Source organism: Diceros bicornis, chromosome 3, assembly GCF_020826845.1.
Source record: "Diceros bicornis minor isolate mBicDic1 chromosome 3, mDicBic1.mat.cur, whole genome shotgun sequence".
In the NCBI taxonomy this organism is placed as follows: domain Eukaryota; kingdom Metazoa; phylum Chordata; class Mammalia; order Perissodactyla; family Rhinocerotidae; genus Diceros; species Diceros bicornis.
The window spans coordinates 88,917,439-88,934,152 of record NC_080742.1 but is presented as its reverse complement, the minus strand read 5'-3'; the positions used below and the strand labels follow the sequence as shown (position 1 = coordinate 88,934,152).

Genomic DNA, 16,714 nt, shown 5'->3' with positions numbered 1-16,714 from the left:
AAGTTAATTTTACATCCCAACCAATATACTCACATACATACATATGTAACTGAAACAGAAGTTTCATGAAGTAGGACTAACTCCTTCTACTTATAATGCATACTGGTATTTTCTATTCTATTTTTAAAGAAATTTTAGGCTCATCACACATTCTGGTTGACTCACCTATGGTTGGGACTCCCACATACCAGTGGTTTGAAAAACTATTCTTTTTTGACCAAAGTAACCCTTATTGCTAGAAAAAAACAGATACTTTGTAGCTAATAATATTCCTTAATGCCCTATCCCTTCACCTACAAGTAAATAGATAAGATTGATTCTAGGAAGTGTTGAACAGTAACTAGAAGAAATGGAACATTAACAGGGTCTGATTTAGCAGTTGAGTCTAGGGAAGGGAAGGAGAAAAGAGAATCTTACACTAACCACAGATGGAATTGACAAAATTGCAAGCTCCACAGAGAGGGGACCCTCGCCATGTCTTGTCCATCACAGCTGGTGAGCAGGGTTTTGTGGGTTTGTGTATATGGAGTGGGTGTGTGTGTAATGGTTTTCAGATTAAGGTGAATGTGGAAAGAAGGAATTGTAACTGATACTTGGACACTTACTGTGTGCAGGTATTTTACTAACATGGTGTTTCATTTAATTCTAATCACTACTCTATAATTTGTTGATTGTTTATACCCAGTTTATACAACAGCAGACAGACCAGGGATGACTGAGTCATTTGGAAATATTAACCAGCCGATAAATACTTGACTCTGAGTCTTTCTAGTATACTACACTGCGTGAACCTCTGCCCCCTAACTTTTCATCATTACTGTCTCCAGGGAGTGGAGGGGAAGGAAAGGAGAGGGAGAGAGAGAGAATGTGTTTTTAACTTTGGTTGATGGTTTTGTTTTTGTTTGTGTTTTTTGGAAAGCTGTTGTTTCCTGCCTATAAACTTGTTTATTTCTCTTTTGTCATCTATCCCAGTCCAAAATGGCACTTTGTATCCTGTAAAAATATTCTAATAGTACCTATATAAAGTAAAAATTATATGGCACATCTCCTAAAAGTAGAAGATGCATGGATGAATGAATGCTACTGAGGTTTCCAGGGCCTCAAAAGTTAGCACTAGGCCAAGGGCCTCAGAGAGCTCCTGGTGTGTCCCTTGTGTGAGATTGAGGAAATCATGGTCTGGAGAGGTGAGATGCGGGCCCTTGGTTGCCGGGTGGGCTGGAGACAGCACTGGCCAGACTAATGTCTCCTGGTTTTAGTTCAGTATCTTCCTCACTCTACCAGTGAGGCAGATCTGCTGTATGTTACTGTTTAACCTTGGTCCACCAAGACTTTTGCCCTTCCTTAGCTTATGTTTCCAAAAGTACTAAAAGGAAAACTGCCTTTTTTATCAAAATCAAAGCATATCACAGAAGTTTATTACTATGTGGGAGAAACTGTCTAGACTTTCTCTTTCTTGCTTGCCTGCCTATCCAGTCCCCCATGTCTCTCCCGTCTCTGTCCTCCATTTTCTTCCCTAGGAGCTCCTTACTTCTCCCCAAACCTCCCCAGTCATTAACTGCCCAGGCCACGGATATGTCATTCATCTTCCCACCTAGAGTAGATAACTGTTGGCATGTATCCAAATCAGAGTGTGCGTGCATGTGTGCAATGGAGAGGATGGAGAAGGAGAGAAACCACAGCTCTGGTCCACCTATAGGGTATGAATGGTCTCTGTGGTGAAAGTGGATGTGAGAGGGAATATGGGGAGGAGTGGATCCTAGTTAGAGAGTGTCTGTGTGGGTCGTATATGTGCACATTTAGGAGGAATGTGCTCAGTGATTCTCAGACTGGTGTATGGGAATAAGAGAGTAATTCTTCTTGTATACCTTTGGATACAAGTTGTGGGTTGGGTATCTGTAGGAAGAATCAGAAAAGGATAGAGGCATAAAGAATGTTATTTTCATTGGACTCATGGTTTGAAAATTATGGTTATTGGATCTACAAATGACATGAGGACCAAGGGCTTCAGGTTCAAGTGAGGTAGAGACTTACACACACACTCACACACTCTCTTGCTCACACACTCAGTCTTTATCTGGAGCAGGGAGTCCTTGGGATGGTGGTGCTGGCCATCTGGGCTACAAAGCTGCTATTGAAACCAGGCCCAGATGCTGACTACGCGAGCCGGGTGAGAGAGGTTGGCAGCCAGAATATTGCTTTTTCATTGTGTTCAACCCGTTATTTAGACTCTTTGTTTTTAATTTTTATTTTGTTCTGTGGGTTTTAGTAGAATTTCTTTACTTTTCTCTGCTTAATTAAGGGAAAAGGTATTGTCACACTTGGAAATCAGCCCGCTCATTCCTCCCCTGTCTATGAAGGTGACACATCGGTCTCACCACGTGACTGAGGACTTGGCGTGTGGGCCTGAGGCACATAAAGCTTTGGACCTACAATGAATGACGCCTGGGAATCTGCCTCATTGGACTGTTTCTTTATAGGAGATTCACTTTAAACTGCTACATTTTCCTCAGTTATTTTGTGGGTGTCTGGGGGAAATTCCTATGCTGTGTGTATCTGTATTAGGCTGGCTTAAAAGAGGAAGGAGATGGTTGAGGGGAGGAGAACCTGCTGAGGTTTTTAAGATGTCTCTCCTTTTGTTCTTCCTGATTAGGGATGAATTACTACCTGTTCTCCTTCGACCTCTTGCCAGGGCCCAAATTACATCTAAACACCTATTTAGTGCATCTAAATGCGCCTATGTTTATGTCAAATGAGTGTATTTAAAATCACTAACACACGCTAATTTTGATCTCCATACACTCTCCATATAGTCAAGGAACTACAAGCATTTTCTTTTAAACAATGGAGATGATGGCGGCACAGTGAGATTAGGGCTAGGTGTGGTGTCTGAGGCATAACTTGGAGTGCTGCCCGGGTCATCTGACTCGTGCAAATAATAAATGGCTCCAGCCATGAGTGGCAAAGTGACAACGTAGAATGAGAATGGAAAATTTAGAGCTTAATTTTGAGATGCAAAGAGCAGTCCTAAAAATGGCCAGCTCAAAGAGAGGCAAAGAGAAGGCCCGTTCTGCTAGCCGACGCAAGAAAGTCTCTTAGGATGATTAACTACCATGTCCTTTCTCTGTAGTTTCCATCAGAGGTCAGTGGATGACAGTTGTGGTTAATTTCATTAAACCCACATTGGCAAAATCTTTCCCAGGCTGTTTGGTGATTCACCTGCTTGCAGTTTTCAGGGAGAAGTCAGTTTGTGGCCATCTGCCGTGGATTCTGTTTCTTCTCTTGAAAGTCTATGGGGAGTGAAGTAGGAGTGGAAATCCTAACCGCCACCAGTTCCTGAGTGCCCACTCTGTGCCAGGAACTATGTTTGGGGTTCAAGGACTTTGCCTGTGGTCCTTTCCCCAGTCTTGGCTGTAATGATGAGAAAAACATACACACACAGCCCTTAAGTCATCCTAAGTCACAGAGCAGGGAGGGGCAGAGCCCAGAGGCGAGACTGGGGCTGCCTGCCTCCTGTGCCTGCACTCCCTCCCCACCCCACCGCCCAGGGTAAAACGATATGGGGCCTGAGAAATGGAAGTTTTTTCCCATGTAAAATTAATGCGTTGGAATTCAGCCATGGTTCGGCATATGGCTGACTTGAAATCACCAGGATTAATTTCTTCCTGCCTCAGGTTTCTTTATACTGACTCTTTCTTCCTTTCCTTTGGATATACTCTCATCCTAGGTGGTTTTAAGACTATTTAAAACTACTTAAGACCAAAAGTGAAGTGATATGGGCTGTTTACTTTTCTGGTGTTGGAGTGTGAACCAGATAATCTTCTAAGGTTTCTTCCATCCCTGGGGTTTGGTGGCCTCCCACGGAGGTGCTTCTGTAGAGGGAATGTGGTGTTGGGACCGTGAGGACTCCTGGGTTCCTGCCCTTTATTCCTGAGACGAGATTCCTTTTTTCTTCCCGAATGGAATTAGGGCGTTTGCATATTCTGCTGGGAAGAAGCTGATGGAAAGAGTAAAAATCAAGGCATATGTTGGAGAGGGGAAAACTGGTGCCGTACTCCACTCAGGAGTTCAGAGGAGCGGTAAGAGGACCTTAAGCTGCGGCAGCCACTGCTTAGAAAATGAGGACCTCGAGAGGAAGTTCTTGAGAACCACCCAACAAGGAGGGAGGAGGAGGAAGGAAGGTCATGTGTATATTTCCCATTAGAAAGAGATTGTTTGGGTTCAAGATTATTGTTTTCTCTACTTTAAATATTTTGAGATGAACTTCCTAACAGGCAGTAGCAGAGGCAGCTAGTGTCTATTCTGCCTAGAGAAATGGTGGTTGATGAAATCCATATATGCCTGGGGGTATTCACATTTGAACAGAAATAGGAGACTGAGGCAGCCCCCTATGTAGATAGGACAGAGTATATCTCACTTAGTATAGAAGCTTATAAAACATCAGCTCTGGGGGCCCCTCACACACACAGCTGCTAGGCTGGCCTTCAGAACAGAGGAGCAGCAAGGTTCAGACCATCTCTACATCTCAGCACTGCCCTCTGGCTTCCAATGAGTACTGAGCCTCCAACCCAACCGGCCGTGGGTCTGGGTTCCTTTGAACAAGCACATATTTGCCTTTGCGTGAGCCCAGCACCCGACACGGTGCTGCCAGGTTCCTTTCCACCAATATTTATTGAATGACTGGCTGAAGGTACACGATGCAGGCTGCCACACTTGTTCCTCGTGTGGTCCTGTGGGCCCTCCTCCTAAGTTGTCTTTGCAGCTGGAGGCTAGGCAGGGCCTGTAGGTACCTGTGATAGGCCCAAGGCGTGGCCCAAGAAGAGGGAGGATGTGGAGATGGAAGGAGGGAAACGGAAAATAAGGCGCTGGTCAACGTGGACTCCTCTTCCTTTGATTGACTACCCCTGGGCTGGGCCCTTCTGTTGACTCCTTCCAGGCCCCAGCTTCCTGGCTGAGTTCCTAAAGTGTGGGGAGCATATTTGGAAAACCAAAGGGCTTAGAGTATGAAGACTGAGCCTGGGGTGGGTAGCGTTCGGTGTGAGATTTTTCTGGCATTAAATGTCTTATCACCAAGGATTGTTGTTTTTGCAAAATCACTTTCCTTTAAGCCTGTACAGTTTTCATATATAAACTGGTTTCCAATTTTTGAGAATAGTGTAATATTTCTGTTCAAGGATGACCTTTAGCCATGATGCCTCTTCATCCCCCTATTTATAGCACATCGCCACAATTATTATTGCGTTTGCGAAGTCCTGTATGCCTAACCTTATGTTTTTTCACATCTCCATTATTTCAATGATGTTCCTCAATTTGTATGTTGAAATTTTTTACACCACCAAGAAGTTGGAAGAACAGTACAGTGAAAATCTATTTTATCTTTCACTTAGAGTTCCCATTTGTTCACATTTTGCCATATTTGCTTTATCCTTATACAGTCAGTTCTGTTAAAATATGAAATATGCATTTTTAAAAATCACTGTGCTATGAAAATCATGCAAGAAAAATCACAGGGCTTATGGGAAAATTGAGGTGAAGGGCCCAACACCCAAAAACTTGGTCAGTGACACATTAAAAAAAGATAGGGACATAATACAAATGATAGGACAGTTTGTAATGTATGTAACCATTTATGTTAAATGGTTAAGAAATACATGAATACTCAAAATATGGCACTTTACCTTAAAAAAGACCTGAAGTTTGCGTATGAAGGTAAGTATTGGAAAGGTTGACCCTGTGAGTTACTGTGAAGTGTGGAAGAAAGGCTCTGTGAACTTGGATGGAAAGCAGTAATACTAGAAGTGGTAGGTGTGTCTCGTAATGCACATGGTGACTGAGGTCTCAGGCAGATGTTTGAGGGGTTTGGGGGGTGCATCTGTGTGTTCCTACCTGGCTCCGTTCAGCGGGGTGCAGTTTTCAGCATTCACAGTGTGAACCTGATGATGGAAATCTGCCTCAGCTAACACAAAATTTCCTGTCATCAAATTGTTCACTGATACATCAGTTGCTCTGGGGCAAATCCGGCCAGCATTATAACAGAACTGACTATGTATACATGTACTTTTATTTTCTGTTTGTTTGTTGTTTTGCTGAACTATTTGAAAGTAAGTTGCAGACATCATGACATTTTATTTCTAAATGCTTCAGTATAAATCTCCTAAGAATAAGGCCATTTTCCTATGTAACCACAATATCATTACTGCCCCTAGGGTAAATAACCCAGGTTAAATCATCTATTATCTTTTTTTAAAATTAATTTTACTTTTTGAGCAATTTCAGGTTTACAGAAAAACTGAGCAGAAAGTACAGAGAATTCTGGAATACCACCTTCCCCCTCCCCCAGACAGTTTCCTATATTATTAACATCTTGCATTGTAATGTGAGGTATATTTGTTACAATTGATGAACCAACTCTGATGCATTATAATTAACTAAAGTCCATAGTTTCTATTAGGGTTCACTCTTTGTGTTGTACATTCTATGGGTTTTGAAGAACACACAATGCTATTTATTCACCATAACAGTGTCATGCAGAATAGTTTTACTGCCCTGAAAATCCTCTGTGCTCCACCTATTCATCCCTCCTTACCCCCTGATCTTTCTACTATCTCTATAGTTTTTCCTTTTCCAGAATGTCACATAGTTGGAATTACACAGTATATAGCCTTTTCAGACTGGCTTATTTCACTTAGCAATATGCATTTACGGTTCCTCTATGTCTTTTCATGACTTGATAGTTCATTTCTATTTATTGCTGAATAGTATTTCATTGTATGGCTATCCCACAGTTTGTTTATTCATTTACCTATTGAAGGACATCTTGGTTGCTTCCAGTTTTTGGCAATTATAAATCAAGCTACTATAAACATTCATGTACAGGCTTTTGTGTGGACATGTTTTCAACTTTGTGAATACAAAGGGGCAGGATTGCTGGTAAGAGTATGTGTAGTTTTGTAAGAAACGGCCAAACTCTTCCAAGGTGGCTGCACCATTTTGCATTCCCACCAGCGGTGAATGAGAGTTCCTGTTGCTCCGCATCCTCACCAGCATTTGGTGTTTTCTGTGTTTTGGATTTTGACCGTTCTAATAGATGTGAGGTAGTATCTCATAATTTGCAATTCCCTGACGACATATTGACATTGCGCATGTTTTCATATGCTCATTTGCCATCTATATATCTTCTTTGGTGAGATGTCTGTTCAGATCTTTTGTGTATTTTTTTAAATTGGGCTGTTTGTTTTCTTAATGTTGAGTTTTAAGAGTTCTTTGTGTATTTGGGATATAAGCCTTTATCAGACATGTTTTTGCAGATATTTTCTACCAGTCTGTGGCTTGTCTTTTTATTCTCTTAGTAGTGTCTTTCACAGATCAGAAATTTTTAATTTTAATGAAGTACAACTTACCGATCTTTTTTCTAAATGGATCGTGCTTTTGGTGTTGTTAATCTAAAAACTCATTGTAAACCCAAGGTCACCTAGATTTTCTCCTGTAATCTTCTAGGAGTTTTATAATATTGTTTTTTACATTTAGGTATACTATTTATACTGAGTTAATTTTTGTGAAAGGTGTAAGGTCTGTGTCTTGATTCATTTTTTCGCATGTGAAAGTCCAGTTGTTCCAGCACCATTTGTTGAAAAAACTGTCTTTGCTCTGTTGTATTGCTTTTGCTCTTTTGGCAAAGTTGCATTGACAATATTTGTGTGGGTCTATTTCTGGGCTCTCTATTCTGTTCTATTGATCTATTTTTCTAATCTTTCACCAATACAACACTGTCTTGATTACTGTAGTTTTATAGTAAGTCTTAGAATTGGGTATTATTAGTCCTCCAACTTTGTCTTCAGTATTGTGTTGGCTATTTTGGGCCTTTTGCCTTTCCATATAAACTTTAGAATTAATTTGTCAGTATCTCCAAAATAACTTGCTGAGATTTTGATTGAGATTGCATTGAATCTATAGCATAAACAAATGTGAAATTCCCTATGCTCAAATGCTTCCCTAGTATATCAATTGTGTTGACACAAATTCCACAGGCCTTATATCAGAATTGACTATATAAGATATAGATATACCTTTTTTTTTTCCTGAGCCATTTGAAAGTAAATGCAGACATGGTGATACTTTACTCCTCGATACTTGAGTATAAACCTCCTAAGAAGGACATTTTCCTACATAACCACAATATCTTTACTCCTAGGGTAATTAACATTAATTCATTAATTAGCTTTTTAAGAACATGCCTGTCCTCAATAAAACTTTTCATTTTTTTTTTAATTTACCATCTTAACCATTTATTTTTATTTTTATTTTTATTTTTTTTGTGAGAAAGATCAGCCCTAAGCTAACATCCATGCCAATCCTCCTCTTTTTGCCAAGGAAGACTGGCCTTGAGCTAACATCTGTGCCCATCTTCCTCCACTTTATGTAGGACGCTGCCACAGCATGGCCTGAGAAGCGGTGCGTCAGTGCGATCCTGGGATCCGAACCCCGGGCTGCCAGCAGTGGAGCGTGCGCACTTAACCGCTATGCCACGGGGCCGACCCCCATTTCTTTTTTTTTAATGCCCATACTGTCCTGTGCTAGGCACTGTGTTCTGTTGGGGTGTGAAGATAAACAAGCAAAGTGCCTGCCTTTAAGAAGTTCAGTCTCCTGGGGAAACAGACATCTAAGACAGTGATTATATTAGGCTGGGATGAGGACCATAATAGCTTTTATCTACTTCCCATTCATCCAAGGAATGTGTCAGCAGAAATGTTGTTCCTGTGGGAGAAAGATAACTATTCCCAGAGTGGTGTTCTGGAGCTAGTGCTCCATTCCATGATTTGCCAGCCTGACCCTCATGGACCTTTCTTCCCATCCCAGAATGGCTTGCATCCATCTAGAGGTGAAGAGCGTAACTCACAGGATGTCATTCAGTACAATGAGGATTGGCCAGGCACAGAGGACAAGGAGGAAGGCTTTGAGAACTAGGCTAAGGAATGGAGATTTCATTCTACAGGTCAACTATATTAAGTAGGACATGGGTTTAGCCGTGAATACCAGAGATGCAAATTAACAGTGGCTTAATCAAGACAGGAGTTTATTTCTTTTTTATGTAACAGTCAGGAGATAGCTGGCCCAGGGCTGGAATGTTGGCTCAGATCCATGAGGTCATCCAGGGACCTAGACTCATGTTGGCTGTTGCTCCATCATCCCTTCTAGGATATGTAGGCTGATGCCTTCATCTGCATGATTCAGGATGGCTCGTCACCACATCCACATTCCAGGCAGCAGTATGGAGGAAAGGGCAGCATACTCCTTTTCCTTAAGACACATTTTGAAACTACACACCTCACTTCTGTCCACATCCTATTGGCCAGAATTTACTCATGTAACCATACCTATATGCAAGAAAGTATGGAGAAACATTGTCATCATTTGGAAGGCCATGTGCCAAGCTAAAAATAGGAGGTTCTATAAGGAAGGAAGAGTGGATACTGAGGGTCAACTTGCAGCCCCTTATATACTAGCTTTTCTTAAAAAAAAAAAAAATGCCTTCTGTAAAATTGGTCTCTTAAGATGCTCCTTAAAATAGGTTTATTGACCAAATAATTGTGGAAACATTAAACATTGATCTCACAGAGATTCACAATGCAGAGTAACATATTAAAGGCTCTGAGAAGTTCTGCAGTAAAGGAATGTGTCCATCGTTATTTAACCTAAACAAAGGTTGTTTGGCCAAAATCCCATTTTAAAATTTTGTTTTAAACGTGAATGGAACTTGAGGGTATTATGTTAAGTGAGATAAGCCAGACAGAGAAAGACAAACACTGTATGATTTCACTCATATGTGGAAGATAAACAAATACATGGACAAAGAGAACAGGTTAGTGGTCACCAGAGGGGAAGGGGGTTGGGGGGTGGGCATAAGGGGTAAAGGAGAACATACATATGGTGACTGACAAATAATAATGTACAACTGTAATTTCATGTTATAAACTTATTATGACACCAATAAAAATTTTAAAAAATTAAAAAAATTTTTGTTTTATTTTTTGTAGAATCTCAACTAACATGAGCTTTGGGAAATACTGCTTTGTGAATTATCGAAGGTTCCTTAGTTTACAGTGATGCAAACATTTTTACAGCAGTTCTACTCCTAGGGAAATGTGTCCATATTGTCAGTTAAGGTTTAATCAAAGAAACAGAACCACTAAGAGATGCATAAAGAGATTTATTGCAGGAATTTGATCCTATGCAGTTGTGGGAGCTGGTTAGACTATCTGCGTAAGGCTTTTGTCTTTGTGTCTGATGATGTAGCTTGCAGTCCTCTGGGCGGGCAGTTGTGGAAGAAGAGAGTAAGGCTGGGAAGAAGGAGAACAAGCTGGAACTCATGAGGGTGGGTGGGAACCCGAGCCAGTCTGTCACTGCCTCCAGCTTTAATGATGTGGGTGTCCTGATGAAGCTGATGCCCTTCATTATGGAACTAAGCACACACCTGGCTTAGGAGTCAGAGAAGCTGCAAGAGGATCCAGGGAAAAGTGAATCCAGCATCAGCAGGCCTGGCTGCTACACGCCCACCCCAACCGCAGTGTGGTGAGCCTGTAGATGAGCAACAACACATATCAGCTGCTTGATGCTCCTGCATCGACCTTCTGATGTAAACATGATGTTGCTTCTGCCTCACTTCTGCCTTGCCAGTCTCAGCTGGAAACGTCCAAGGAAGAGAATTCTGAGAAACATAGTCCGGCCTAGCCAGGTGGACTCATTGCAGAGCCACCAGACGTGTGTTCACAGATGACAAGTAAGGATTCTTTACAGCATTGCTGTTTGTAATGGCTTCAAGTTGGAAATAAGCTAAATGTGCATCAACAGTTAAGTAGATAAATAGTGTTACATGCACAGAATGGAGGTAATAAATGAATAAACTATTGCTACGTGAATCAACATGGATGAATCTTGCAAAAAATATTGAGCAAAAGAAGACAGACACAAAAGAATGCAAATTATGATTGCATTTATGCAAATTTCAAAAAAAAAATAGCAAAGCTAATTTATGATATTAGAAGTCAGGATAATAGTTACCTTAGAGAGAGAGTTAATGCCTTGGAGGGGGCACAAGAGAGGCTTCTGACGTGCAGATAACGTTCTGCTTCTTATCTGGGTGCTGGTTACAGAGGTATGTGCACATTGTGGAAATTCATGATTTGTGCACTTTTCTATACTTCAGTACAAAGATTAGATAAGTTAAAGTTATAACAGGTTATTGAGTAACCATGGACAGGCTAAGTTGAAGGACAGAAACTACACTAGACCTAGTGGACCCAGTATGGAGTGGCACGGGGAGAAACAAGGTAGCAGATACTGGAAGAGGCAGGTTAGGTGAGTGAGCAGAGGAGAGTCTACCTGAGGGTCATGGCAGCTCCATCCCAGGCTGTCCCTTTCCTGGGTTGGCCATCTGTTGCCATCATGAAGGGTTAAGACTGTGTACGCAGAGGCCCAAGGAGGGCTGCTGACTTCTGGGGCTCATCAGCAGAGTCACCTGTGTGGCACGAGAAGGGATTGTGATTCTGTAGGTCTAGGGTAGATACCCGGCACCTTTTTAAGTTTCCTAGGTGTCCTGATGCGCTCCACAGGACGTGGACGTGGACATGGATGGTAGGGGAAAGACAGGAACGTGGGGGAACATGGTGCTCAGAACCTTACCCTTGTCCCCAAGCTCAGCCCTCTTTCAGAGTGCAGCCTGCTTTTTCTTGTCTTCCGTCCTGACAGACACAACATTGTTCTAGCCTTTCTATTTGTGAAATCTTAATTCCCTTTTTCATGCTTTCTGTTTTAGCTCACTCATTAGTTGGTTGGATTCACGATTCCTCTCTTTTTTTGTGTGTGTGAGGAAGATCAGCCTTGTGCTAACATCTGCTAATCCTCTTTTTTTTTTTTTTGCTGAGAAAGACTGGCCCTGGGCTAACATCCGTGCCCATCTTCCTCCACTTTGTATGGGACGCCGCCACAGCATGGCTTGCCAAGTGGTGCATCGGTGCGCGCCCGGGATCTGAACCGGTGAACCCCGGGCCACCGCAGTGGAGTGTGTGCACTTAACCGCTTGCGCCACCGGGCTGGCCCCTTCATGATTCCTCTCTTGACAGCAAACTATTTTAAAGTACTTTAGGCTATTGAATATGGGTTTGGAGAACCCTCTGATGTCTGTTGTGTTTGGAGCCTGGATTGTGTGTAGGTAGACTGAATATGCAATACCTCTGATGAACAGTTCTCTGAAAGCGTTGTCTGGGATTATTGATGGTAGTTCTAATGCCTAGGAAATGAGGATTTGGAGTGTTGATAAGTTTGTTCTAAAACAAAATCTCACAAGTAGTTAGTATTTTTAGTTTGAAAAATTTTAAATATGCATGAAAATAGGGAATATTCTATAGTGTTCTCTGAAGTCTCCAGGTAACACTGCTATTGTGTGATTCTCTGATGCCCTCAGACTGATGGGTGCTTGTCACTGCTCCGTTCTAAAATCCCACGTTTTCTCTGTCAAAGCATTTACCCCCCCCAGAACTGTAATCGCTGGTCTCCTTGTTTATCTGTTTATCTCTGAACGCTAATCTCTTTGAGGTCAGGGACTATGTCTTCTTCTGCAAGCAAAGAACTTATGGTTGAACCTTGGAAACGGGCCTCATTTGGGGAGAGAGGAGAAAGAGTTGGGGAAGGAAGCAGAGCTACATTGATCAGAGAAGTAGGAAAAGAACCAAAATAGCATTTTATTTTGGGAATCAAGGAAAAAGGAGAAATTTTTGAGGAATTATCAAATGCCACAAAGAGGTCAATGAGAATGCAAATTAAAATAAGAAGAGTTTGAGTTTGTCAAAGTCATTAGTGGCTGTAAGAAAGATGAGATGGAAGCAAGATCTCAAGGGCTTGAGGAGAGACTACGAGATGAGGAAATGGGGGTAGAGGGTAAGAAACAAGCTCTTAGAAGTGAGGCCGTGACAGGAAGGAGATTTGGAAATGGCTGAGCAAAATGGCAGAACCAAAGATGACGTCCTGTCTAGAAAGGAGAACCGTGTTCACCTGAAGGCAGAGATGGGAGGTTCCCTTAATGCCCCTCTGGAGTGACTCAGGGATTCTGCCAGCACGTGGGTGATGGATGAGATGAGCCACTTGAGCATCTTGGTGGTGGAGTCAGCAGTACATTTAGTGAGAAACCACTTGTGCTCAGCCCTGCACTAAGCCCTTTTCTTTGAATGATTTGGTTCCTTTTCACTTGTATCCTCCGTTTCCCACAGGGAACATGGTGGAATGGTGCTTACCTCAAGATATAGACCTTGAAGGTGTGGAATTCAAGTCTATGGCCAGTGGGTCCCATAAAATTCAGTCTGATTTCATGTAAGTACTTCTGGATGTAAGTCTTCTCTGTACGATTTCCTCTCCCTTCAGACTTCCCCCAGAGCATAAGGGCTCTTATAAGGGTGTCTTCAGGGTGTGTAAATGCCCTTAAAATACATATGTAGATTTGTGCGTTTATGTCAATTTTCTAGCAAGAAAGTCCCTAGCTTTTATTAGGTTCTCTGTGGTTTTCATGACCCAAAAAAGTTAAGAACTCCTACCATCGAGGTTCTTCTCTTTCTAAGAAATTATTGAACCTCACTAGAGCTTTGGCTTTAATGAAAGAATGGAGTTTCAGTTCAGTTTGGATTAACTTAAGACGCTTATGTGCTCAACCTTGAAATTCTAACTTGAAGTCAGGCCAGTTTATAGTCCTGCGTAATTAAGCTTCTTGTGAGGAGGAGCAAACGGAATGAACGCAAAGGTCACGAGGTAATCTTCTCATTGGGCTGGAACCATGACTGATACAAGTGTGGGAAAGGGGAAGGAAGTAAAGTGACAGCTCTGGTCATATGCTCTATTAAAAATATCAGAGACTCAGGAAGTGAGAAAAGAACCAACGCTGTTTATGCTAATAAAACAGAGTATTGGTTCTGGGCAGCCCTGAGGATGAATCTTTGTTTTGGGTCTGCCATCAAGTCATTAGTTGTTACGCAGGAGAGAAGGGGTGAATCCATGGTCATGGGTGATTGAGCAGCAGGCTTGTCGCAGATCAAGTCCTGGCTCCAGCTGGGTGACCCTGGGCGGGTTCCATAATCTCTGAGCCTTGGTGGTCTCCTCTGTGAGCTTGGGTGGTTGAGGCTAATTGTTCTCCTGAGATTCTGAAAGTTATTTTCAGGCTGAGCTTTGTCATCTGGAGCCCTGGACACAGTTACTGCTTTTGTTTGGGACTGCATCTCAAAGAAGAAAGCAGAGCAAGACAAAATTTCTCTCTCTGACTTCGAGCCACACTACACATTTGATCTATTGTAGCTATTTCCGAAAGGGGCCCTTCTTCGGCCTGGCCTGCTTTGCCAACATGCCCGTGGAAAGCGAGCTGGAGCGGGGCGCACGTATGAAGTCTGTGGGCATCCTCTCTCCATCCTACACCCTGCTGTACCGCTACATGCACTTCTTGGAGAACCAAGTTCGGTACGTGGCCCACATACACGTGCGGGGAGGCAGCTGGTGTGTATGTGATGAGCCCTCAGAGACAGAGGTTGTGTGCCAAAACAACAGATGCCTTTCCAAGAACATCCGTGGCCGTGTTTCATGCCTCAGGTGGTGGTCTTTGTGTTTCAACCCAAGTCCTGCATAATGATTCTTTATACTGTAATGGAAGCTGGGGTAGATTTTGCTTTCAGTTTATATCATCATCAATTTTGTTTTATTAAATAATTTGTTGACATGTACGTGATCTTTGTTTACCCTAAAGCTGCAATAATTACCTCCTTGCCCCAGGTAGGTAAAAAGCTAAATTTTTTAACCTAATTGCTTATTATTTGGGGTAATAGGAAGGGGATTTTTAACAGAGGCAGCAAAACTGTGAGTTATTTCGTATTTTTTCATTATACAAGTAATTTAATTTCATTTCAGATTTTGAGGGAGAAATCTATCCCTAATCCCTGAAGCGCTGTTAAAATTTTAGCACATCTGCCTCTTTTCTGGTATGCGTGTGTGTGTACTTTAAAAAATATATACTTGGCATCATACTATATACACAGTTTTATAGACTCTACTTTTAAAATTTATCATTATTTTGATTTTTTATATAACATAATCTTTCTTGACCATCACCTTTGAAAGAACGTGAAGTTTATTGTTTGTGGGAAAAAATGTTTATTATTTTAAAATTTATAATCAAGTAAAAATTAATTTTTAAAAATACTCCCAAATCTTAACCCTTAGATATCCTTTGTCAATATTCAGTGAATGCCATTCTAATATAGAAATACTTTTACAAAAATAGGATTAATATTTTATGAAGATTTAATTTTATCAAATAAGCTAGTTTGAAATATATTAAATTTCATTTTACTTGTATATATCAGAGGAAAGGAGTAAATAAAACTGAAGGAATTGTCAAACTTTAAGTGAATATTTTTTCACTGTAAGGTATATTATTTCTTGAAATATTCCCCCACAGTTAAGAAAAAAGGTTATGAAAAACATGAAAATAGGGTGTCATTCTTATTTTATCGAGAAATAACATATATACAGCAGGGTGCACAAATCTTTGTATAGGTGTCATTGGTCTTGTTGTTGTTGTTTTTGGTGAAGAAGATTAGCCCTGAGCTAACATCTATTGCCAATCCTCCTCTTTTTGCTGAGGAAGATTGGCCCTGGGCTAACATCCATGCCCATCTTCTTCTACTTGATATGGGATGCCTGCCACAGCATGGCTTGATAAGCAGTGCATAGGTCCGCGCCTGGGATCCAAACCTGTGAACCTCGGGCTGCTGTAGTGGAGCACGCGAACTTAACCACTACTCCACTGGGCTGGCCCCTCATTGGTGTTTTTAGGATGTATTTCAACTGTAGACAGAGTCTGTTATCTTATACTTCTTCCCAGCACCTCTCCTGTCTTCATATCTCAATTATTAAATATTGCTAGATTTTTTACATTTAGTTCTGTAATTATAATCCCACTGTTCTTAAGTCTCGGTTATATGTTTATGACCACATCCCGGGCTTAACTGTGGCTTGCTGCATTCCTGAATTCCTGATTTGATTTATTTCTTGGTTGGTTGGATTTTGCCATCAAGCCCTTTTTTTGCCCCCCATGAAAGGATCATGTGTGCTGCCTTCCCTGAAATTTTGCGTGCTTGATAATGTGGGTCTGTTACCTTTACTCTTGGCTGGGTATAAACCTCTTGACTCTTTCTTCCTCTCAGGATGCTATAAATATTGCTCTGCTGTCTTCTGATACTGGTTGTTTCCGGGAAGTCTCTTCTGTCTAGATCCCTATAGATTCTTTCTTTATCTGTGATGTTTCTAAACTTTTATTTTCTGGGATAGTTTGTCCCTTTTGATCTATAGATATGTCTTTTATTTTTAATTCAAGAACTTTTCCTTCTGTAATAAAATATTCAACTTTTTTATTCTATCTTTTCCCTTCTTCAGGAGTACCAGTTATATATATGTTTTCTCTCCATTGTCCTTCATGTTTATCATTTTGATGAGTATTTTAATAGCTCTTTAATGCTACAGCTGTCCCATAAGCTTACTTGATTATTCCCTATGGTTGAGCATTTAGCATGGTTCTAATTTCTTTTTTTAACTGCTCCTCTACATTTTGGAGCTGTGGCGAACACCTTCATGAATATATCTTTTTCTGTATTTGAAATATTTCCTCAGTTTTGTGTCTTAGAAGTAA

At 41.3% G+C, this 16,714-nt stretch overlaps 1 protein-coding gene across 3 annotated transcripts in view; it reads left to right on the top strand.

The window, feature by feature from the left end:
- Positions 1-16,714, top strand: part of DENND11 (DENN domain containing 11) — a 41,498-nt gene that overhangs the window by 1,470 nt on the left and 23,314 nt on the right. For all 3 annotated transcript variants that reach the window (XM_058531617.1, XM_058531609.1, XM_058531627.1), the window contains exons 2-3: positions 13,260-13,359; positions 14,332-14,490. In XM_058531617.1, the coding sequence (XP_058387600.1) occupies positions 13,260-13,359; positions 14,332-14,490 (259 nt within the window). The remainder of the gene's footprint in view (positions 1-13,259; positions 13,360-14,331; positions 14,491-16,714) is intronic.